This window comes from Dicentrarchus labrax, unplaced genomic scaffold (genome assembly GCF_905237075.1).
Source record: "Dicentrarchus labrax unplaced genomic scaffold, dlabrax2021, whole genome shotgun sequence".
In the NCBI taxonomy this organism is placed as follows: Eukaryota; Metazoa; Chordata; class Actinopteri; family Moronidae; genus Dicentrarchus; species Dicentrarchus labrax.
In genome coordinates this window covers 91,314-117,405 of record NW_026136724.1, presented here as the reverse complement: position 1 = coordinate 117,405, position 26,092 = coordinate 91,314, and the positions used below count along the sequence as shown (strand labels likewise).

The window sequence follows — 26,092 nt, the reverse complement described above, 5'->3', positions numbered from 1 at the left end:
AATAATGCTATACACAGCAACAGTGCACTAATATTACTGATTAATAATGCTATATACAGCAACAGTGCACTAATATTACTGATTAATAATGTTATATACAGCAACAGTACACAAATATTACTGATTAATAATGCTATATACAGCAACAGTACACTAATATTACTGATTAATAATGTTATATACAGCAACAGTACACTAATATTACTGATTAATAAAGTTATATACAGCAACAGTACACTAATATTACTGATTACAGCAACAGTGCACTAATATTACTGATTAATAATGTTATATACAGCAACAGTGCACAAATATTACTGATTAATAATGCTATATACACAGCAACAGTACACTAATATCACTGATTAATAATGTTATATACAGCAACAGTACACTAATATTACTGATTAATAATGCTATATACAGCAACAGTACACTAATATTACTGATTAATAATGTTATATACAGCAACAGTACACAAATATTTCTGATTAATAATGCTATATACAGCAACAGTACACTAATATTACTTATTAATAATGTTATATACAGCAACAGTGCACTAATATTACTGATTAATAATGCTATATACACAGCAACAGTGCACTAATATTACTGATTAATAATGTTATATACAGCAACAGTACACTAATATTACTGATTAATAATGTTATATACAGCAACAGTGCACTAATATTACTGATTAATAATGCTTTTCATGTCTTTATCTGTTTTTAACCACACTTCCCCATTCTGAGCATCAACATGTGTTCTCAACTAAACTTTACTGGAATTCTTTTTGCTACACAACAGTATATTATTATGTAGACACAGCAGTGGTCGTATCTTTGTATATTCTTTATATGTATATCTTACAACATATAGATTAAATTCAATGAGAATATACCTACTATACCGACTGATATATACATTAAAGATGGTGCCACGAATGGCACCTCGGTGTATTGGTGCACATTGTTTTTTCTTGTTTTGGTTGCAAATTCAGTTTTTGGCTGTGATTCCTGGGGCTCTTTCACTTGAGAAGACCTCATGAACATCAGGGGAACAACTCCAGTTGATCTCTTTCCCACTTTTCTTCTCTCTTCCGTAGAATTATTGGACATTGTGGTGAAAGGTGCACTCACTTTAGCTCACGCAGTGAAACGTAGGAGGAGAGGAAAACATGCCGGTGTGCTCGTGCGTCTCCGCCAGCACGGACATCGCACACCGTTACCTGGGATATTCCTCTCCAACGTGCGTTCACTGTGCAATAAAATGGACGAACTTCAGCTACTTCTGGGGAGAAACAGTGACTTTTCTTCATCCTCTGTTTTATTCTTCACAGAGACGTGGTTGTGTGGATTGGTACCGGATTCTGTGGATCAATACCGGACTCTGTGGATCGGTACCGGAGTCTGTGGATTGGTACCGGACTCTGCGGTGCAGCTCCAACTCCTCAGAGCGGATCGTGACACAGAACTCTCCGATGATGTGACAGTGTTCCAACAGCACTGCTCTTCTACTCTGGAATCTTTCATCATAAAATGTAAACCTTTTTACTCCCCCCGTGAGTTCGTTTCATTCATTCTGGTCGGTGTTTACATTCCACCGCAGGCCAACGTGCAGGAGGCACAGCGCACGCTCACCGACCAGATACTGTGGAGCGGACTAACCCGGACTCTTTAGTTATTGTCCTTGGTGACTTTAACAAAGGAAACCTCAGTCACGAACTCCCCAAATACAGACAGTTTATTAAATTCCCGACCAGAGAGGATAACACATTGGATCACTGTTACACTACAGTCAGTAGAGCTTATCACGCCGTCACAGAGGCTGTGACGTCATACATCAGCTTCTGTGAGGACTGCTGTGTACCATCACGCACCAGGTTGAGTTATAACAATGATAAACCCTGGTTCACAGCCAAATTCAGACAGTTAAGGTTGCAGAAGGAGCAAGTGTTCAGGAGTGGGGACAGGGACAGGTTTAAGGAGTCAAAGTACAAGTTTAGCAAGGCGGTGAGAGAAGCTAAACGACCGTACTCTGAGAAACTAGAACATCAGTTCTCAGCCAACGACTCTGGTTCTGTCTGGAAGGGGCTCAGACAGATAACCAACTTCAAACCTAAAACCCCTCACTCCATCAACGACTTGGGCCTGGCAAATGAACTGAATGAGTTCTACTGTCGCTTCAACAGACAAAGGAGCAGTCCTGACACCATCCCCCGTGACACCCCTCACCAGCCCCACCGAACCAGTCCCCCCCAGCTCAGCAGGAGCCGGGGCCACTTCACAACTCCACACCTCTGTGAATCCCTCCTCCACCACAGTGACCTCTGCCTCCAAGAGAGGGACGTCAACAGGTTCTTTAAGAGGCAGAACCCCCGCAAAGCAGCCAGACCAGGTTCTGTCTCTCCATCCACCCTGAAGCACTGTGCTGAGCAGCTGTCTCCGGTGTTCACGGACATCTTCAACACCTCCCTGGAGACATGTCATGTGCAAGCTTGCTTCAAGTCATCCACAATCATCCCTGTCCCAAAATCACCATGGAACACAGGACTCAATGACTACAGACCTGTTGCCTTCACCTCTGTGGTCATGAAGTCCTTTGAGCACCTTGTGCTTTCCCACTTTCCCACCTGAAAGCCATAACGGACCCACTCCTGGACCCCCTGCACTTCACCCTCCAGCATCTGGACTCCCCAGGAACCTACGCCAGGATCCTGTTTGTGGACTTCAGCACTGCGTTTAACACCATCATCCCAGCTCTGCTACAGGACAAGCTCTCCCAGCTCACTGTGCCTGACTCCACCTGCAGGTGGATCACAGACTTCTTGTCTGACAGGAAACAGCAGGGGAAGCTGGGGAAAAATGTCTCTTACTCCCAGACCATCAGCACTGGTTCCCCCCAAGGCTGCGTTCTTTCTCCTCTGCTCTTCTCCCTGTACACCAACAGCTGCACCTCCAGTCACCAGTCCGTCAGGCTCCTGAAGTTCGCAGATGACACCTCCCTCATTGGACTCATCTCTGATGGAGATGAGTCTGCTTACAGATGGGAGATTGACCATCTGGTGACCTGGTGCAGCAAGAACAACCTGGAGCTAAACACTCTGAAAACAGTGGAGATGGTGTTAGATATTGTAAATAAATTTTGGTTAACTCTGACTGGGATGGATGACGAAATGGTAACATACTGTTGTGCACTTAACCATGTTCTGAAGCTTATCTTTCCTAAGGTAAAAGTTGCCCTCCCTGATTCTGCATCTGACCAACTGCACAACATCCAGCCAGGAGACTGGGTAGTGGTCAAGGATCTGAGGAGGAAACACTGGCATCAACCCCGGTGGAGAGGACCATATCAAGTGCTGTTGACAACACCAACCGCTGTCCGGATAGCTGAGAGGGACACGTGGATCCATGCATCCCAGTGCAAAATTTTCCCTGATAAGGAGACAACCTCACGTTTGGGAAATGATTAGAGTTGTGGCTACAATTCTCACCATGAACGTGATGGCTGTTGCTTGGTCATCATTCCAGCAACAAGATGAGAGCTGGCAACAAATGGGGTCCAAAAGGTCCCATAAATCCATAACTATACAGGACTCAGAGGGTAGAAGTGGCATTGGCATGTCACCTACGCAGGATCAGGAGATCCCAGAAGAAGATGATATCCGCATGATAAAACAACAAATGATCAGAAGGAAAAGACAATTGTTTGACCAGACAAGGTGGAAGCCTTGGGGATTTGATGCAAATGAAATGGTAGATGGGGGTATTCAAGATAATAGTTGGTATTCATTCATTAGATGGATGAAGAGTAGAATGTATGGGTTCAATACCACTATTATGGCCATTCAGAGACCTCCCGCAAACTGGCAGTCTTTATTCCAACTAGATGTAAAACATTGTCCTTGTTTGGATCCTGTAATTAGTCTAGTTCAGTATTTTGCAGACCAGCCAAACATGGACAATGAAGAACGTAAGCAGTGTAAAATTTCACACCATACATTTTATAGGGCAGAGAAGAAGGTATATAGTCATACAGTAGATCAAGAAAAGGCTTACTTATCTTGTGTGGATTGGTTTTGTGACCACATGATTCCAGAACCGTTCCCATCAGAGTCACATAAGGTGGAACCTACTGAGAGTCTTACACCAAGTATTTCACACCCTATTTGTTTATGTTCAGATGGTGCTGGTCAGTTTATGGGAGTGTCTCATTGTGCAAATCCTATTGTTAGTCTAAAAACACCTGGGTCTAAACCTGTTAACATCACATTTCCGAATGGGGAGACTGTATTAGTAAAGAATCATCTTAAAGCTCGTGCATATAGAGGTATACCACCTATTGGAAATTTCTATTGGCTTTGTGGGAATAAGGCTTTCCTATTCTTACCGCCAGGATGGTCTGGGTGTTGTTATTTTGTTAATCTTACCATTACTAATTTAGCATTACTGCCTATGAATTTGGGACAACCTGTAGGAAATAACCATGTTCATAAACGAGAGATGGCACAGTTTACTAGTCTTGCATCATATCACTGGAGGGTTTCTTTAGGAGAAAAATGGGGTATCGGTATTTTTCCATGGTATGGGGTTACATTCTTAGCAGATCACATAGATAACATTACATATTCAATGTCTGCCTTCGCAAACGAAACTATAAGAGGTTTTCAATATTTGGCAGCAAATGATAAATCACATAGATTAACTCTTCTAAAACATGAAATGGCTCTTGATTATATTCTAGCAAAAACAGGTGGTCTCTGTATGACTTTGAATATAACAGGTGATGCATGTGTTACAATTATCCCAGATAATACAGATAACATCACTAGTGTGATCTCAGCACTCGAAAAGATTCGTGATGCATTTGGTCCATCTGAGTCAGCAGGTTTTAGCATAAATAGATGGTTAAATGACCAAGTTGGTCCCTGGGGAACAATGATCATTCATGTACTCATTCCTGTGATGATTGTTTTAGGTATGATGTTATGTTTCTGTACATGTGCACTCACATGTATGCGAGCCCTCCTGTACAGATGGATAGGGGGGGTAATTGGAGGAGGAATTACACCAGTCTATGTGAAAATACCTTTGGAACAAAGTAATGATAATGAAGAATGTTGTACCATAGCAGATTGGGCCCCAGGAAATCCATACAGTGAAAGTGATGAAGATGAAGTATTGGTATAGTCAGAGTGATATAATGTGTTTTTGATTTTTCTTTTTGTTTCTTTTGTATTGTTCGAGGTTAAAAGAATGTTTCATATTAACTTGTAATTTTTAATCATTAGTAATCTTGTTAAAATGTTTAAAGGAAATATTGTGTCTAGTTGACACGTTGTGTCAAAAGGAGGGAATGTGGGAGAGAAACAGGATTTGGGGGTAATAAAATAGATGTGCCCCTGGTCAAAAGGTTGAGTTTATGATAGGAAGAGCCAGGGGGAAGTCACAGATCAAAAGACCATTTGGTGAGAGAGACCTGGATTTACATGAGTAACATTTGCAAGACACACAGGGGGTTTCATTGTTTGTGATGTAATGAGATGTACTGAAATGTATATAAGGGAGAGCATTTTGGAAGTCGGGAGAGAACATCCATGACGTGACCTTCTCTCCATGCAGCATGAAGTAAAGTGACTTGATTATCACACCGGTTTGAAAGTTCTTCAGAGACTTAGCACTTCTCAACTTTGGGAAGAATTTCCACGACAATGGTTGTGGACTTCAGGAAGAACCCAGCCCCACCCGCCCCCATCATCCTGTGTGACTCCACAGTTGACTCTGTAGAGTCTTTCCGCTTCCTGGGTACCATCATTACCCAGGACCTCACCAAGAAAGCCCAGCAGCAGTCCATCTTCACCTCTTCCATCACTATCTGGTACGCTGCTGACACTGGCAAGGACAAGGGCAGACTGCAGCGTATCATTCGTTCTGCTGAGAAGGTGATCGGCTGCAATCTGCCATCCCTCCAGGACCTGTACGCCGCTAGGACCCTGAGAGAGGCAGGCAAGATTGTGGCTGACCCCTCCCAACCTGGTCAAACTCTTTGAAACACTTCCCTCTGGCAGGAGGCTGCGGTCCATCAGGACCAAAACCTCTCGCCACAAAATCAGTTTCTTCCCGTCTGCAGCTAGTCTCATTAACTGTAGCTAAATTTAAGGAGGAGATTCCTTCAGTGTTTAATTTAATGCCATGTCTGAATATAACAGAGTCCTATAATAACTTTAGTCCCGCTGAAATTGATAATCTTGTTGATAGTGCTGCAGGCTCACTACGAAGAACATTAGATTCTATCGCTCCTATAAAAGGAAATTATTAAAACATAGGAAACTAGCACCGTGGTACAACCACCAAACCCGCCAGTTAAAACAAATAGCTAGGAAATCTGAAAGGAAATGGCGCTCTTCCAAATTATCAGAATATCGCTCAATTTGGCAAGATAATCTTAAAACCTATAGAAAGGCCCTCCGTAATGCCAGAGGAGCCTATTATTCAGCACTAATAGAAGAAAATAAGAATAACCGTAGGTTCCTCTTCAGCACTGTAGCCAGGCTGACAGAGTCACAGCTCTATTGAGCCACATATCCCCATAGACTTAAGTAGCAATGACTTTATGAGCTTCTTTTATAATAAAATTATTACTATTAGAGAGAAAATTAATCACCAACTGCCATCAACAGTTATCAGTGGCTCTCCAAGTTAAGGGACTTTAACTAATGTAAACTCAGATATATATTTAGACTGTTTCTCTGCTATAATAATTTCTACATCGAAGCCATCAACCTGTGACTTTTTACATAGCAATAGTTTATTTGAGGATTTTCAGTCAGGATTTAGACTTCATCACAGCACAGAGACAGCTCTGGTTAAAGTTAATAATGACCTTTTGATTGCTTCAGACAATGGACTTGTCTCTGTACTTGTATTATTAGATCTTAGTGCTGCATTTGACACCATTGACCATGATATTCTTTTACAGAGACTTGAGCATCAAATTGGCATTAAAGGAACCACACTAAGCTGGTTTAAGTCATATTTATCAGATCGCTCGCAGTTTGTACATGTTAACGATGAATCTTCAATAAATACTACAGTTAGTCATGGAGTTCCACAAGGTTCTGTACTTGGACCAATACTATTTTGGGCAACATTATTAGGAATCACTCCATTAACTTTCACTGTTATGCAGATGATACGCAGTTATATCTATCGATCAAGCCTGATGAAATTAACAAATTATCTAAATTACAAACTTGTCTTAAGGACATAAAATCCTGGAGGAGCTGCAATTTTCTGATGTTAAACTCCGAAATTCTTGTACTTGGCCCTAAAAACCTTAGAGACTCACTGTCTAAAGATATAGTTACTCTAGATGGCATTAACTTGGCCTCTAGCACCACTGTCAGGAATCTTGGAGTTATCTTTGATCAGGATTTGTCATTTAATTCCGACATGAAGCAGACCTCTAGGACCGCCTTCTTTCATTTACGTAATATTACAAAAATTAGACACATCCTGTCACAGACAGATGCAGAAAAACTAATCCATGCATTTGTTACTTCAAGGCTAGATTACTGCAACTCTTTATTATCAGGTTGCCCCAATAAGTCCATTAAAACGCTCCAATTAATTCAGAACGCTGCAGCACGAGTACTGACAGGAACTAGGAAAAGAGATCACATCTCTCCTGTACTAGCTTCTCTGCATTGGCTCCCTGTAAAATGTAGAATAGAATTTAAAATCCTCCTCCTCACCTATAAAGCTCTTCATGGTCAGGCCCCTTCATATCTTAAAGAACTCATAGTACCCTATTACCCCTCTAGAACACTACGTTCTCTGAATGCTGGGCTACTTGTGGTTCCTATAGTCTCTAAAAGTAGAACAGGAGCCAGAGCCTTCAGTTACCAAGCTCCTCTCCTGTGGAACCAGCTTCCAGTTGTGGTTCGGGAGGCAGACACACTAACCTCATTCAAGAGTAGGCTTAAGACATTCCTCTTTGATAAAGCTTATAGTTAGGGCTGGATCAGGTGAGTCCTGAACCATCCCTTAGTTATGCTGCTATAGGCCTAGACTATCGGGGGATTTCCCATGGTGCACTGAGCTCCTCTCTCTTTCATGTCCCATTAATGCATGTTACTAACTTCACTTCTTCCCCGGAGTTCTTGTGCTTTCTCGTCTCGCAGGTTCTTATCGATCCTGGTGGAGCGTCCTGCCAGATTGCCATTGCCAATACTGTTGTTGCTGTGCATCTCCCTCTCCCTCTCCCCCCCTCCCTCTCCCTCCCTCCCTCCCTCTCCCTCTCTCCAACTGGTCGAGACAGACGACCACCCACCTAGAGCCGGAGGATCTGTCCTAGGTTTTTGCCTTTTAACAGGCAGTTTTTCCTTGCCCTTGTCGCCAAGTGCTTGCTCATGGTGGTACTGTTGGGTTTCTGTAAATAATGTTATAAAGAGTTTGGTCTAGACCTGCTCTATTTGAAAAGTGTCCTGAGATAACTTCTGTTATGAATTGGCGCTATACAAATAAAATTGAATTAACAAGGCCCGAGACCCCCACTGACACTGACTCTTATGCCCACCCTGTATATATGCATTAGATTAATGCACCCCTGTTGGTTTCTCTATCCTGCACATTGTAAATATCTTTCATGTACATGTGGCGGCGGGGAGGCTCTCAATATGAATCTTAGGTTGCTCGACAACGCCACCTTGGGAATTAACCCTAACCCTAACCCAAGGAATTATTATTATATATTATTTTACATTGATCAAAAACACAGGTTCGTTCCACTCGACAGGCAAGACACGTGGTTCCCACTTACAAAAATACTTTATTTAATAAAATATATATATTATCACAAAAATTTGCATTCCTCCCAAATAATAAACAAGGAATCTAATCAGGGGCTGAGGTCTACTGGTGGGGAAAGAGCAGGTGAAGAGGAAGGGGACTCAACAACACTAAATTAAAGGAAAAGGGTTCACCCAGACACACGTGGCAGTCACACACTGTGGTATCACCAAATCCAAGGAAGCACAGCACACAAGAAGGAGGGACACCACCACCCACATCACCAGCACCACCACCAGCCTGCAGCCACTGAGAAGAAAACAAAAAAAGAAGTTTACAACGGAAATAATTAACCCGAAATGTACGAAACAATATACAACGTAAAGCAAGAAATAATTCACAAAATAAACTTAACAAATCAATTTACTTAATCAAAACAATAAAGTAAAGAAAACAAAACAAGTAATACTAAACTAAGGGATTAACTCCTCACAATCATTCGGCTAATATTAAAGGGATAAACAGGTTAAAAGTGTGGTGTCGGCAGTCCACTATGGTAGCCGGCTGTAGCCAAAAGCCAACAACAGCACCACCACCAAGCAGCACAGAGCAGCAAGGAATAAGTGGCTGCCGGAGACAACGTCGTATATAGCAGCAGAGACAAACTGTAATTAGCAGCAGACAAAGCTGTAGACAAAGCAGTGTACAAAGCAGCAGTGGCCCCAATCAGCTGGTGGGGGAGTCACATAAATCGCCACCTGTAGATTTCGGCCAGCTGATGAGCGTTCCCTGTCAATAAACATAAAATTAGTATGGCTAAGCTACATTTATCAAAGATTTTGGGGGCCAGATTTAAGGTAGCATACCTGTTTTCAAAGTCAAACCTGCACAGGGAGAGAGAGGGAGAGGGAGGGAGAGAGAGGGAGAGAGAAACCCACACGGCAGCGGACATCTACCTGTGACCACACTAGCATTAGCTACAGGATAGCATTCAGTGTAACACAGAGAGAGAGGACACTTACTGCTCTAAAGAGCCAGCGACTAAACGGAGCACGGAGCACGCGGTCGCTGCTCTTCACGGGCAAACACCTGACCTGGAAATGATGCATCAGTGAGAGCGCGAGAAGGAGGGCCGTACTTATGTACTGCCGCCCTAGTGGTCAGCTGACGCAATTGGCTGCAGCAAGGCAACCCTATTTCTATGCTGCTACATACAGTTTAGATCTTTCTATCTTTTTCCTTATCTTTATTTATTTATAGTTTAAAAAGTACTTAATTTTTTGTGTGGTTTTTATGCACCAATACACCAAGGCAAATTCCTTGTATGAGTAAAAACTAACTTGGGAATAAACCCGATTCTGATTCTGATTCTGATTCTACTACTGCTACCTGACTGTACCGACATCCTCCTGGTGGTCTGCAGGTGATCGTAGTCGTTCCACAGACCTTCTGGGGGTTCAGATTTTATTTATGGGTCAGAAGGTGGAAACACAACACAGTCCAACTTTACGACACTGGAATCGATCAATAATCAATAGTATATTTATGGAGCCCTTCCAAAATAAAGGTTGACACAGTTGAGGACATGAAGAGAGACAATAAATTTGAAACAGTAGAAATGTTTGTTTGAGCTGAAAGAATCACCAACTGAAGTTCACTTTCACTCTTTATTGATGAAGAGAAACAAGAGATTGAAAGAGTTCAGAAATCTATCAACAACTAATGAGAAGGGCACAGATAAGAGAACATCAGGACTGAAGCACAGGTACATACTGTATGTAAGGCACCAGGATGTCCTCAGTGCTCACTGTATTAGGTCCACCTGTACAGTCTAATGCCATCAGTGATACCACTTTATACTGTTCACTTTTTGTTGTTGTGTTTATTACTGAGCTACAGTCTGCTGAGAGCTCCTCTTTACATACAGCTGGTCCCAATATTAGGAACCCTCTGAATATAATGCGGTCCAGTACAACAGCGTCACTGACTGTGAGCTCAATGATAAAACAGCATTAACACTGAACATTACAGAGTTGTACACCTGTACAGGTGGACCTAATAAAGTGATCACTGAGTGTACAGCTACAAGATAATCAATAGTTCAGTTAACTCTTTGTTTCCAGAATAAATCTGAGTGTGGTCACATCGTATCATATCAATGTTTCTGAGCAGTGAAAATAAAGACAATGAATAAAAAGATGATGATGATCAGTGACTGAGACTGATCAGGAGCTGACTTCAGATCCATCATGTTATTGATCAGAGTCCATGTTACATCAGCTGCTGTCACTGCGCTCACAGCTCAGAACTTATACTCAGTGGTGACGTCAGCAGTGACATCATCGTACTCTTCATCCAATCTGTGACCACCTCTGACACGCTGGGTCATCTCCATGGAGACTACCTCTTTGTTTCCCGTCTTCCTGCTGCAGCAGATGGACGCCATCAGAGCAGTACAGACGCAGTACGGACAGACGACCACTAGATGGCAGAAGAGTCTGAGCACAGGCAGAGAGGAGTCTGAGGGAGGAGAACAACAATCAGTTTATTGTGGAGGAATCTGTGTTGGTATTCTGGTGAGGAGCAATAAACACTGCAACAGTCAACAATAATACATATGTGGTATATTAAGTAGCGATGATGTGAAGATGTGTTGAAGAGAAATCCGCTGACACCGTCTTGATTGTATATAAAGGTTTATTACAAAAAGTTCAGCATCAATACAAGCACCGCGGGAGCTTGGAGAGCATCCAGCCAAATGAACAACTCTGTCTATATGCGTCGAACATAGGCTTTATATAGGTATATTGTTTATTCAACAAAATAGTAAAGAAACATCTGGTTTGGCTATCAGATGTACTGAAATATTTACGTCAGAAGGTAAAGGTTCAAGGGGCTTCGAAGGGGCTCCTAACCTAAACATTTCATAGTAAGAATTACGACGTTGAACCTCATGTCTTACTAACACTGCATATGTTGACAAAAATATCACTTGAACTTATAACAAACTGTAACTTAAATTTATAGGCCTTCGGATACCACACATATAAAACAGAAATGTACAATAAACATAAAGTTTTAAAAGAGCTGTACAGTGTTTGAGGCAAAGAGGATGGAAATGTTCACAGTGTGAAGAACATGTGAGACAGCAAATGTGCTTTAATAGAACACATTGAGTCTTCTTGTGCTGTGAGGGTTTGGTCCTGATGGACTGCAGCCTTCTGCTGGAAGAGGTTTGTGTCCGGGGTGGGGGGGTCAGCCACAATCTTTACTGCTCACTGCTGAAATACATGGAGAACCTCTGCCACATGACAGCACAGAGTATGAAATATTATATCTCTGCATGTATTGTGTATTTGACAGATCAAACCATAATGTGTGGATTCACCAGGAAATGGAGACTTTTCCATATATATTCATTGCTATGAAAATAAACATTAATAATTAGAAATTAGAAAGCTTCCTCTCTCCTCGAGCAGAAATAAGAGGTTTTCCTTTGTGATGGTGGACCAGATTGGTTCCTGGGTCATGATCAAGGAACAGTCATTAAGGGGATTGGAAAGAGTCTATGGTCTTCAACACAATGAACAACTATGAACAGCTGATCAAACCTTCCTGGGACACCTGGGTGAAGGTTTGACGTTGAGAGACCCAAAACACCCACTGACCTGATATTACGATTATGGTAGGTCAAAGTGCATCTTAAACTTTAGCTTTAGAGTTTTTGCAGATTTAATTCAAACTGTTCTGATTTTATTGACAGCTCTATATAATATAAAGACGTGATGAAAAATCTGTTCGCAGATGACACAATGATGTGATGATTCTTTAAATTGTAAATATGAACCCAGAATTACTGCACTATTGATTGGTAGAATCACCAAACTACCATCATCCAGACTGATTCATTATGTTGGGATCCAAGGATACCTTTAAACACGAACTTGTTCATTTGAAGTGTTTAACTGAAACACAAAGGAACATGTTGGAATAGCAAAACGTGATTGAATCAACATTGAGATTTTGTCAGGCTGAAGGTTGTAATCAACATTGATGTCAGATATTGAAATATACATTGAAAGTGCTCGCTATGATTGAAATAACGTCAAAATCCAATCAATTCTGACAATGAATAAACATTGATTCAACTATATATATGCATTGCATTATACTGTGAAACAAGGTTATTATTAAAGGGCCATTTCAACACTTTTCAACCTTCCTTTCTATGTTTTTAATATGCCTCATTAAAAACCCCATTAGATTGGCTATTTCAATTATTTTTAAGAAACCAAGGTTGAGAAAAGCTGCTTTACTGCATTCTCTATGAACAAAAAAAACCCCAACAAAACAGAGCATTATTCAATAAGTTAGTTATTAAATATTCAAAAGCAATTACACTGTTGTACTTTTCATCTTGTAAGGTTTCCTGCCTGGCTTAGGTGGAGAATTATCTATTTGCCCTGAAACTCCAGGGGACACAAAAATGGCAAATGTCATTCAGAAATAGGACCACAGTTCAACATGAACAAACATCTTAATAAATTATCTGGCTACCTTTGCCCTGAAACTCCAGGGGACACAAACATTATAAATAGGACCCCAGTTCAACATTAACTGACAATAATAGCATAGTAGCTTTAAAGATTCAACTCATTTGTCCTTCTAACTCTTAGCTTTTTCTTTTCTTGGTACCCCGCCACTCCTCTCATCGGATCATATTTTCAGCCTGGTCCCTCCAACTAATGCAGAGCGGGTAATCTTAACAGATTAGAGAGAAAATGGTTAGTTTGCTAAATCAAATGGACAGAGTATTGCATTTAAAGGGATAGTTCGGATTTTTTGACATGAGGTCGTATGACATCCTCACCATCAGTGTCGGGCATCAGCAGTGACTTTTCCCCCACTGCGTCCCGTGAGCGGAGTTCTGGCCCGGTTTCGGTGTTGCAGAAAGTAGTTCCGGCTAGTTGCTGGGGTCACGGAAAGAGGTCTGTTGACTCTAGCTCTGCCAAGAAGTTTCCACAAAAACCTAAATGAGAGAACACAAAACATAAACTATGATTGCTATAACTCAGACAAAGCACATTTAAAATCTGTCCACCCTGAGGTAGTAATGTGAAGTGGTTGACTTTCCATTATTAGGCTGGTCAAATGACTGAACATCCTCCGAGTAGCTTCCTCCAGAGGCTAAAAGAAGGGAGCACAAGACAGGAATAGAGCTGTAACCTTCAACACATATCACATGACTGATATGTTTGCATGTATTGACAGAGGAATTAAATGCTTGTAAATTAAAGCTCACATGCAATTACATTTTGTTTCTGCCATTGTAATAAGAAATGACATACCACTGCTTGCATCTGGGGTTGGTAGAGAGGGGTACTGGTTGGATTCTGGCAGCACTGTATTAACAAATAAGTAGAATTATACATGGCAATAACTAACAATAAAAATATTATATATATATTATAATAATTATTTTATTACTCAGGCTCTTACAAAATATTTTAAAAGATCTTAACTTAACAAGAAAGAGAAAAAGACAGAACAATAATTCCCCCTGTGTCCTTTCCAGTTGCAATGTTCAGCTCTACTATAGCTACACTACAGGTAGCCCTGTTCAGTAAAGGCTTGTTGTTTTCACCATTTCCCCAGGCTAAATCCCCCCACAACATGCCTCACTGTAGTAAAAGTTTCTGTAACGTTATTCACTCTAACGTTACACTGGAACTACTACATGCAAAGCCAATTGATCCAGTCTATATACACTATCTAGCGATTAGCTCCATCCCACTAGTTTTCTTAGTTCACCATTATAAATAAACGAACTGCTTCACCGTGGTGCTGGTTACAACATTGATTATGTAACTATTAAAAATGCTAATAATACTTTTATATACACAGATAACGATGACAGTCAGGTGATGGTATCTGAATGGGGCAATAAATTATATTCCATAAGGACTTACCAGTTTGTCTCACACACAGAAGGACGAAGTTTATCTGCTGTTCTGTGCTCAAATTCCCGCTACAGTTTGAGCTGAAGTCCCGTGAGATCTCGCTGGTCTTGTGAGATCTCGTTGGTCTCATGAGCCCCTGTTCCCCCCTCTCCTCCCCGCACCCCATCAACGCCATTGAAACGATGTGGATTCATTGTAGGGCATTTCAACATTGAAAAATCATCATCTATATTACATTGATTCAATAACAGGTTTTCAAACGTTGAAATGGTAACTATAATTAAACATTGAATTAACATAGATTTTTCAACTTCAACCAAAAATAACCAATCTGACCAAAATCCATTGTATATTGTGTATTTTTCCTTTGTTTACTTTTATTATATCTGGTTAACAAATGTTTGTGTTTACATATGCTGGCCTATTTAATTTCGTACAAGAGTGAGTGATACCAACCTCTTCTATGTAGAACTCCAAAGCTCCCACTCTAGCTATTGTTAATGATTCTGGTTGTAATTATTAATCTGATTTCTGAATTAATAGTTTAGTGTAATTTTATGAGACTGATCAATCGATTATTGGTTATCGTTCCCTTATTTAAGGGTGGTGCCCCAAGGAACTTTAATATTAATTAAAGTCATTTTTTATTATCTTTTGATAATTATAATTTTTGATAACCATTAATTGATTAAACTATTACAGTTAGATCACTCTAACACCCTACGTCGTAAAGCCCGACAATTATTTTATCTTCATTTTACACAGATATCAACTTTTAGCAACTTTTATTTCCAGACTCATGGTCCAATAAATACACATACCAATACAAACAACAGCACATACACAAACAACAACAGGACAATTAAAAAAGGCAATGATACCAGTGTTTCCACATGGATGACTGGTATCGCACAGTACTAAGACCAGGGCTTGACAGCAGCATAATGATGAGGTTACATGAACCATTCAATCTGCAAATAAATTTGTGCATTAGGTTTCTCAACAGTGCATGGAATGTGTTGACTCCTACCCTACAAAATAGTTCACTTGCACTGCTCCACCTGGGTTTTTTAAGCAGTATACGCAAACCATCATTATAGGCAATCTGGAGCTTCTGGATGCTAGACTTTATAAACTTGGTCCATAAGGGGGCAATATACAGAGGAGTACAGTTTGCTTTAAACAAGCTTATCTTAACTTTATCTGAGCACCAGTGGAATTTCCTAACCAGCATGTTAGCTTGTGCATATAACATGCGGCACTGCCTATAAATGTCATCATCATCACACATTTGATCTGTGATGATGTGTCCTAAATATTTAGTTTTATTACCTACAGTTAAAACTTGCCCTGCCAGGTAAAAAAGATGGAAAGTTTAATCCTTATCTCCTTTTGTTTTACATATCAAAACAACACTCTTTTGCTATTGTATTTAACATCAAATGTGACACCATACTCAGTACATATGTTCAGCATCTCTTGAAACCCAGCACTGCTAGGAGAAAAGATAGCTAAATCATCAGCATACATAAGGTGGTTTACCAGGGTGTTGCCAACCATGTATCCTGTTTTACTGGCTCTTAGTTGGTCAGATAAATCATTTATATAAATATTAAAAAGGGCAGGTGAGAGTAACCCCCCGTGACGAACCCCATTACCCACGCCAAATGGTGTAGAGACTGCATTCCCCCACTTGACCTGCATGCTCTGGTTAGCATACCAATATGCCCGGATCCTAATTATGCTATTGGGCACACCTCTTTGGCTGAGCTTTGAGAACAACTTCAAATGATTGACTCTGTCAAAAGCCTTTGATGCATCAATAAAGTAAATTAAAACTGAAGAATTCTGTCTTCTATACATTTCAACCACTTCCTTCAGGGCATAGATACATAGATCAGTACCATGCTTAGCATTGAAGCCGAACTGGTTGTCTGTGGTATCAATATAAAAACTTAGTCTATCTAATAAAATTCTTTCCAGGACTTTGGATAACACACTGGCTAAAGCAATTGGTCTATAGTTATCCAAGCTCCCCACCTTGCCTGCTTTGTCCTTGATGACAGGCACCAAGGTAACAGACAACATGGAGTACGGTAATAGACCATGAGTCATAAAGCCTGTAAAGCAGATTGCAAGAAGAGCTGCAGAGGGAAAGTGGGCGGGGGATTTAAATGAAACGCACTTGGCCTTGGAGTCTACTCATTGGCAGCGGTCGGCGTTATAGCGGCAATGACGTAAACTGCAATGCATTGTGGGTGATATCCACCTCGGAGTGACCATCGTTGTTCACTCGCTCCCTCAGCCCTCCGAGGGTCCATCTCACCAAGTTCACTTCAGTTTACAGACAATTGGAACGACACTTAGATGGCGACAGGGATTCCCCCGAGGGCAAGTGGACGAGGGCAAGTGGACGAGGGCAAGTGGACGAGGGCAAGTGAACGACTAATGAAACGCAGCCACAGACGGGATTCAAGATGGCGAGCCAGACCCAGACCTTCAACTCATCTTCTCCATCGCATCAGTGAGGAAATCTTCTGCGTATGGTGACATGTGCCAGAGTGGTAGGAGTATGAGGAATTGGTTTTGAACTGAACTGAGAGCTGATTGAATTTTTGTTTTCGAACTGAAACTTTTCATTGAACTGAATAATTGAACTCACATTTCGACTTGAACTTGAATTTAAGGTGTCATACTTTTATTTTCATGTTGAGTTCATATTTTTGAATGTGATTTGAAATGATTGTGGTCCACTTTGATTTGATTGTGTAATTGAAGGTATTCTCTTACTTGTAAAAGAGAGAAAAGAGTTAACTCAGGAAGAAAAATAGGAATTCTAAAATAGGTGCAACCTAGGAAAAAGAGACTGGTCTAACTTAACTTAGATGAGCTTGACTAAAATAACTTAGGTGAACTAAAGAACAATAAGAGAGTGAAATACCTTTTCATTTACTATACTTACCTCAGTATTAAGAACCTGCAGAGTATTTTTGTTTGTGTACTGTATTTTATATGTGTGTTTTGCATTCAGTAAATTGCCGGCCTTTTGTATTTAAAGCAACGGTCTCTGGTGTAATTACTTTTTGCTCCCACTCCTTAGAACCTAGAACTGGTCCAGTGGCGCAGTAAGTGGTGTGATACCGGTGCTACAACTATCATTACAATTCACATCAGAGCACAAAATTGTATCTCTGGGTAGAAATACATCCCTTAAAAGACCATCAGTTCTACCATAGTATAACATCACATCTTCATTCGTGAGCTTAGACCAATCCAGCTTAGCCTTACAATCACTATTAACTTCTTGTGATATTTCCGGGAGACTAGTACCATAACAAAAGGGACATGGTCAGACATGGATGCCTCATAAACAATCTCCATTGATCTTAAACTAGTATCAGCATCAGCAGTGCTGATGCAGTGGTAAAGCCATGATGTAGAATGCCAGGCCTCACTTATGTAAGAGTAGCTTTATGCAGGTAGGAGCTTTTGGCTAGATAGTACAAGATTATTATCATCACAAAACTGCAGCATGTGCTTGGCAAACAACGAACCTTTGTCTGACAGGTCAGCATTCATGTCACCCACTACATATACACTTGTGGACAGATTGTCAGAAATAAAAGAATTTATAAAGGCAAGTCTATTCAAGTATTCATCTTCATTTTGTTGTGACTCATACGGTGTGTACACATTGAGGATGGTAAACTCTTTGTTATTCATTCTTATCTGTACAGGAATACACCAGTCAGCTTCAAGCCTAAAGACATTTATCTGTGAGTCCAGCTTTTTGTGCCAAAAGATGGCCACGCCCCCTGCTATTCTTCCTCTAACTATTCCCATTGATAGGTCAGTAGTTGACTCACCAGCCCCATGGAAATTGTCACTAAAAGAGTTAAATTTTCTTAGATCCTGTTTAGATAAAAACGTTTCTTGCAGACATAAAATGTCACAACTATGCAGCAGGTTGTCAACTACAGTACGTTGGGCTTTGTCTCCTGCGTTGTTGCCCAGGCGTAGCCCACGACAGTTATATGATCCAACCCGCTTAAAGTTTACTTGGAATGTGTGGCCGCAACCCCAATCGGTACTCTTGCACTTAGTGAATCAGAGAGAGGCCTAGTTGTGCTAGCCCCCAACCCGTCCGATTTGCGTGGTTCATAATATCGCCTCACAACAGAGCCTTCTGGCCAGAGTTCTGGGTTGTACATTTCCTCAACTTCATTGCACTCTGCAGACACTTTAAACGAGCTGTATCTGTTGCCCGCAGTGACAGTGCGTTGACAGTTGATGCTGCGGCCAAGTTGACCACTCAAGTATTCAGACTCTGCATCAAGGTCCGGTGAAAATTTGGTGGCAAAAACACTTACCAATTTCGTTCGAATCACTCTTATATTCCCTTGCGCACCAGTACCGACAATAGGCTTAGATACCCTCCGTTCAGGTTTTCCAGCACGCAAGGCGTTCTGACCCGGCCCTTTTTCACCACACGGCTCCATTTCGGCGAATTATCTGCAATCCCTCCAGGAGTCGGGCATACACGCGTAGTCCCACTCCCTGCACCTGCCTCGGCACAGACGCTCACATCGCCCGGGGTCAACTTCGTGCGAGGTGATGCAGGAGCTCGGACACAGGTGGGATCCGCAGGAGAGCCAGGGACACTCCCATTAGCCAGCTTCTTAGCCAGTTCCTCGCTATTCTCCCCAGCCGAGATAGCTGGTCCGCCCCCATTGCTCGGTTCCAGCCGGCGTTCAACAGCATCAACTCTGGAGCCTATGGTCGCAGTCACAGAACACAGGTTCTTGCCGACATCTGCCTGAAGTTTAACTGCATGCCTTACGGGGAGATCTCACTGTGCAGCCGCTCCATCTTGCTGAGCAGGCTTGAGACATCCAGGTTATTAAATGTCACCGGTGGCAGCTCGTCCAGGTAGTGGGAGACGAACCGGGGGATTTTGTCTCCACACTCGTTCAGCACATTTAAACAGCTTTTGATATTGTTAGCGTCCTTCTGGGTGCCTTTAAAGCCCACGCACCGTTGTTTGGTATCAGGACAAAGTTCAAACAGCACCTTTTTGGAGGACTCAAGCCACTCAGAGTTGAATGTGTTTGAGGCTACAAGGACGAGTTTGTCCAGGGTCATTGTTTATATTTTAACCGTAAGGAAATTAAGGAACTCATCCTCGACAATAACTTGGCTGTCAATGGTCTTATAAATCAAAGGTTTCTCTCGAGGGCCGGCACTTAAAGCCAGGAGCTACTGAGCCACGATCTGCGACGTCCGCCTTTTTTTAAATTTTTTTATATCAACACATGTAAATGTCATTCAGTGTGGTATCATATTTATAATGACCTTCAATAAGACATTGAATGGTTATTGTTTTATCTCAGTTCATCATCTAATGTTTTAAAGAGTTCGGTCTAGACCTGCTTTATTTGAAAAGTGTCCTGAGATAACTTCTGTTATGAATTGGTGCTATACAAATAAAATTTAATTGAATTGAATCTTCTTTTGATATGATTATGCTACAGGTTTGTATTTCTATATTCAATTCAATTCAGTTTTATTTGTATAATAGAGCAGGTCTAGACCGAACTCTTTATAACTTTAATTACAGAGACCCAACAGTACCACCATGAGCAAGACCTTGGAGACAAGGGCAAGGAAAAACTGCTTATACTTTTAAGTTTTATATGTAAGTACATTGTGTATATGTCAACACAAGCTATTTATGAACCCTGTCTCTTTCTTTCTTCTCCTGTGTTCACTGATTTATTCTGCTGCTATTCAACTTGTTCTTTGTAAATAAAGTTTAAACAATTAACTTCCGTCAGCTCACCTGCAGAAACAGTCAGTCCATACAGCAGCACAGCCACACCTGAAACAGGAGGACAGAGGTCAGTAAAGGTCAGAGGTCAGTAAAGGTCAGAGGTCATTAAAGGACAGAGGTCAGTAAAGGACAGAGGTCAGTACAGGTCAGAGGTCAGTAGACAGACAGACGTCCATTAGCTCACCTGCAGCAGTCAGCACAGTCAGACCTACAAAAGGAGAACAATGTTAACTGAAGGTCAAAGGTCAGCAGGTTAACTTCAAACATATAAACATGGTCTTCATCAGTAAATGGAGTTCAGGTGTCATCATGTGACCTACAGGTATCTTGCTAATATACAACCCCGTTATCATGGTACTGAGGGTCTGTACATGGTCCCACCTGAAGGTTCTCCATAACCACCTCCATCGGCTGATAAAGACCATGAGAGGAGGTTGAAAGCTCTGGAAGACCTTAAGGGGACATTGAGTTTATATAATAATAACAAGAAAGAGATTGTAAGAATGTATCCTAGCAACACATGCTGCTAGGCAACAGCTACAGTCACATGGACACATCGCTAAGATGGTTGGTGGGTAATAAACAGTGAGGACCAGGCTCAGTAAAGACCATCTGCTGGAACCTGGTCCAGGTGTATAAAATGTGTGTGTTTACCTGCAGCGTGTTTCCTCTGAGCAGATTGGACAGTATCTGGATCAGCAGAAAACAAACCGATCAATCAGTATATTGGAAACAGAGATCAGAGATCAGACGAGTTTCCAGGAGTCCTGAGGACCAGTCACAGGTTGTAGTCCACTACAGACCTGCTGACTGGATCAGACCCAGTCTGGTTCCAGTCTGTTCATATCAGGTGAGTCTGACAGCTTTCATACCTGATTGATTCCTGCAGAGCCACACAACTCCAACCAGAACCAGAACCAGAACCAGAGAACCTACAGCTGCTCCAACTGGGAGGAGGAGAGAGAAGGGAGGGGAGGAGTCTGCAGGAGGAGGAGGAGGAGGAGGCTACAGGAGGAGGAGGAGGAAGAGGAAGAGTAGTTAAAGCAGGAGGACCTGTAGGAGAAAAGAGTAGAACCTGGTTCAGTTCAGTCATCAGTTTATTATCAGGTCAGCAGGTTAGTTCATATCTTTAAACAGGAAGTGATGTCAGTGTCCTGACCTCTGACCCTCAGCCAGCTCCGAGGAGACTCAACAGTCCGTTCAATAAAACACCAGTAGAGACCTTCATCAGACTGTTGGACCTTACTGATGGTAAACTGTCCTTCAGGTCCAGATCCAATGTGGACTCCATTCTTGAAGAAAAAGGCTTCGAATGTGGAGACACCTCTCTTTCTACAGCGCAGAGTGACATCACTTCCTGTCATCACAGGAAGAGCAGGAAGCTCCAAAATAACCCCTGAAGAAGAAACAACGCCAGAGTTAGACCATCAAACCAGAGCCATATACAGACAGAGTTAGTCCATCAGACCAGAGCCATATAGAGACAGAGTTAGACCATCAGACCAGAGCCATATACAGACAGAGTTAGACCTTCAGACCAGAGCCATATACAGACAGAGTTAGACCATCGGACCAGAGCCATATACAGACAGAGTTAGACCATCGGACCAGAGCCATATACAGACAGAGTTAGTCCATCGGACCAGAGCCATATACGGACAGAGTTAGACCATCAGACCAGAGCCATATACGGACAGAGTTAGTCCATCAGACCAGAGCCATATACGGACAGAGTTAGACCATCAGACCAGAGCCATATACAGACAGAGTTAGACCATCAGACCAGAGCCATATACGGACAGAGTTAGACCATCGGACCAGAGCCATATACAGACAGAGTTAGACCTTCAGACCAGAGCCATATACAGACAGAGTTAGACCATCAGACCAGAGCCATATACAGACAGAGTTAGTGAACAGAAGAACAACTTGCCTCTATAATTGGTTACAGTGATGTTGATCTGGTTGCTCTTCTGTCCAGAACTGGTTCCACACCAGTAAACTCCAGTGTCTGACTGGGAGAGCTTTGAGATGATGTAACAGGAACCATCAAACCTCCCAAAGTCCTCATTGTGTCCCCCTGCTGTCCTCTTCACCGTCCATCCATCAGCTGTATGTCCATCTCCAACACATTTCAGACAGACTGACTCTTCTCTAAAGAACTGAGGACGGTTGGGACTGACCTCCAGAGAGACTGGAGGACAGACAGACAGAGAGAGAGACAGTCAGTTAGACAGACAGACAGAGAGACTAAATGTATTTTATTATTATTATTATTATTATGATTTAATGTCAGTGATTGTTTCACTTCCATCAGCTCACCTGCAGAAACAGTCAGTGCAGACAGCAGCAGCACAGACACACCTGCAACAGGAGGACAGGGTCACTGAAGGACAGACTGAAGGTCAAAGGTCACTAAAGGTCACTGAAGGTCAGACTGAAGGTCAGACTGAAGGTGATGGTTCCTTTATTTCATTTGACTTTACTCTTCACATTCTGGGGTTTAAATCCACCTTAAAAACACTGTTAGGGAAAGTGAAGCTGGCTCTCTTTGGCCATCTCCAGTCCACACTAACGGTCTGGGTGGGTCCTTATATGGAGAACTCATCAGGAGAACCAAAGAACAGAGAGAGTGGAGGCCAAGATACTGAGATAATCAACCTGACTTACACAGGCTCTAAAAAGCCCGTTGGTAACTGACACACTGATCTATAACTGTAGAGTTACAATCTATATTATATCCTATATAATGCTAGCACAGCTGAGGGGCAGGAAGGAAGAGCCTTGGACCAACAGAGGAGATCACAGAGATGGTCGAGGACACTGAAGACAACACGTTTTATTCATGGACTAAATAGTTGGTTGTCACAGAAACACGTAGCTCGGGAGTGTGTCGTAGCATAAAGCTAATGCTAGTAAGTTCACCACAGGCCTGGGCTCAACCTGCAGTACCCCGACACAACCAGCAGGGAAACCACTGACGTCCACAGTTTGATGAGAGAAAAGATCATTTCCTGGTCAAAGGAAGGAAACTGCTGACTCATGGTTTTCTGTGGAAGTCAAACTAAAAGTGATCAGAAGTGATCTTCAGTCCGTTCTCTAAGTGAGGCTCCAGATGAGATTTCATTAGAACATGTAGTTCTGTGTGAGAGGACTGGAGACTACAACGTGTACTGTAACTGTAATATATGTGCTTTTATTGTGTGATGGGTTCAAGTCCTGTTTGAGTCCCGCTCTAAAGCTGAAATATCAGCAGCAATAATCAACAGCAGTTGGAGGGAAACCTGACTGGAACTGGTGTCTGCAGTATTCAGCAGGCTTCATCAGCTTTAGGGAAACTCAGTGTGGACATTAATAACCATGGAAATATCACAGTTAGAGAAGCAGTGACACATGAAACTCAGATAAGATCACAATCTATCTGTTGTTTCAGCAGCGGAGCTTTCCTGTGTGAAAGGACACTTCAATGCAGTGCTGCTGAAAACACCTCTGATCACATGTACAGGCCCCAAAACAACCAGCAGTCTTTGTCATTTCACACTCACAATCTACTTTGAACCGTCTGTGAACACTGACAGTCAATGTGTGCATTACAATGTTAGCACACACTGCACTACACAGCTGATGCTAGCAGGAGTCTGTTGTAGAGCTGCACACAATCAACCAACTCATCTTTACAAGGACTCTTTGAGTTGGATCTGTGCGCCTCTACACTGCTACCTACTGCCTCCAGCAAACTGTCACATGATCACAGTGTGAAAGTGACTTCACCTTCTGTCAAATGTTCCCAAACTAAAGCAGACAGAGTGACAGTTGATGTCTAACGCTGATAAAACAGTGGTGTCAATGTGAGCCCTCTGTAGTGTGTGTAGCTCTGTATCTCATCCACACACTGATGGCTACCATGTAAACTGCTGCTGTGACCATCAGGACCACTTTGAGCTGTGGATCCTCTCACACTGTAATGTACATCCAGCTGCAGACTCTAATGGAGCATTGGTGTGTGTGACAGTGGTTATGTTCTGTTGATCAATCTGTTGCTGTCAAACTCAGAACCACTGTTCTCTGCGTAGGTCACATAGAAGGAGTTCTCTAGAAACCCTCACTGTGATGTGGATCTGACCTCTAAACAGTCGACACTTCACTTCAGTGATGTTGCTGTTGTGTACTGTTACTGCAGCCTGTGCTGAACTCAGCATTAGCATTAGCATTAGCTTTATGAACAATGAGACAGGAATCATGGGTACCTCGTTAGTTAAAGGCGGAGCTGTAAGATTATTAAGTCGTGATTGATCACTATAAAGCTGAGTTTATTGATCTATTATATATCAATATGTTATCACTGTGTTCTGTACTTTCAGCAGTCAGTGACAGATAAACACTCACAAAGTGCAACAACTTACTGCAAACTGCTGATAATGATTCTGATCAGTAATCAATACACACATTAGTAAAGAATTAATTAAATCAATCACCAACAGCAATCAATGACAGATAACCTTATCATACGTTAGTGTCTCTGTGATGGTGGCAAAACATTTAAAATATACACTGCAGGTTTAACAACATTATATAATATTCCACCAAACTCCCTTTAAGAAATATCACATTTTAACAATTCCTAACGTGTTCGTAACAACACGTAACTCTAGAAACACGAGCTAAAGGCCGTCATATGTCCACAGTCTGACTGTCAATACAGGATCAATATCACCCATAAAGATACAGTGTATACTGATCAGTATCATCCATAAAGATACAGTGTATACTGATCAATATCATCCATACAGATACAGTGTATACTGATCAATAATCCATAAAGATACAGTGTATACTGATCAATAATCCATAAAGATACAGTGTATACTGATCAATAATCCATAAAGATACAGTGTATACTGATTAGTGATTGACCGATACATCGGCCGGCCGATATTATCGGCCAATTTTTGCGTGTTTTACGTGTATCGGCATCGGCCGATGCAGGCTGCTGCGTTCGCCGATCCAGCATTATTTACAGACAGGCGTCCACAGGCAGCTCCGTGTTGCTGCAGACGCTGCAGTGCAGGTACAGACCATGCACAGCCCCTCCCCCACTAGGAGAGTGCTGGAAGTCTGCTCTTCAACACTTTCAAAGCATCTTTGAACTGTTTAACTTAGCTGAAATATTGCCATACACTGAAAGTGGAAACACGAATGCCAACTGCATGCTCTGTATGTGCTATAGCTAAACAAGTCTATAAAACTGCTTGCCATTGTGGCTGTATGTATTCATACGGTAGCTGTTGTGAACACTGGTCATAGGATGAAGTAATGCCGACATTGTTCCGTGGTTCCCTGGTGTTGTAGCAGTTTTATTTAGCGACCACCTGGCTGGAGGTTTGGACACGTGTGTGTGTGTGTGTGTGTGTGTGTGTGTGTTTCTCTCTCCCTCGTGTTATCATGTACCAGACAGTGCACCGTGATGGCCTTACTAGTGTTTAGAGCCGTTTGCACACGTTAGCATT

At 41.9% G+C, this 26,092-nt stretch overlaps 1 protein-coding gene and 1 long non-coding RNA gene across 4 annotated transcripts in view; both read right to left on the bottom strand.

The window, feature by feature from the left end:
• The window catches only part of LOC127359017 (uncharacterized), a 71,650-nt gene that overhangs the window by 43,710 nt on the left and 1,848 nt on the right, over window positions 1-26,092 (bottom strand). The window contains exons 2-9 of one of the 3 annotated variants that reach the window (XM_051392642.1): window positions 22,908-22,949; window positions 22,519-22,779; window positions 21,745-21,981; window positions 21,458-21,638; window positions 21,240-21,275; window positions 20,770-20,793; window positions 20,595-20,633; window positions 10,449-11,315 (exon numbers count right to left, since the gene is read on the bottom strand). In XM_051392642.1, coding sequence (XP_051248602.1) covers window positions 11,147-11,315; window positions 20,595-20,633; window positions 20,770-20,793; window positions 21,240-21,275; window positions 21,458-21,638; window positions 21,745-21,981; window positions 22,519-22,779; window positions 22,908-22,949 — 989 coding nt within the window. In that variant the 3' untranslated portion in view covers window positions 10,449-11,146. Of the gene's footprint in view, window positions 1-10,448; window positions 11,316-20,594; window positions 20,634-20,769; window positions 20,794-21,239; window positions 21,276-21,457; window positions 21,639-21,744; window positions 21,982-22,518; window positions 22,780-22,907; window positions 22,950-26,092 lie in introns of those variants that run through there. The other 2 variants (XM_051392644.1, XM_051392643.1) reach the window with 2 other exon arrangements.
• LOC127359021 (uncharacterized) lies at window positions 11,475-13,819 on the bottom strand. The gene is made up of 2 exons (XR_007882585.1): window positions 13,666-13,819; window positions 11,475-13,556 (listed from the first exon to the last, which is right to left on the bottom strand). It is a non-coding gene; the product is annotated as an uncharacterized LOC127359021 (long non-coding RNA).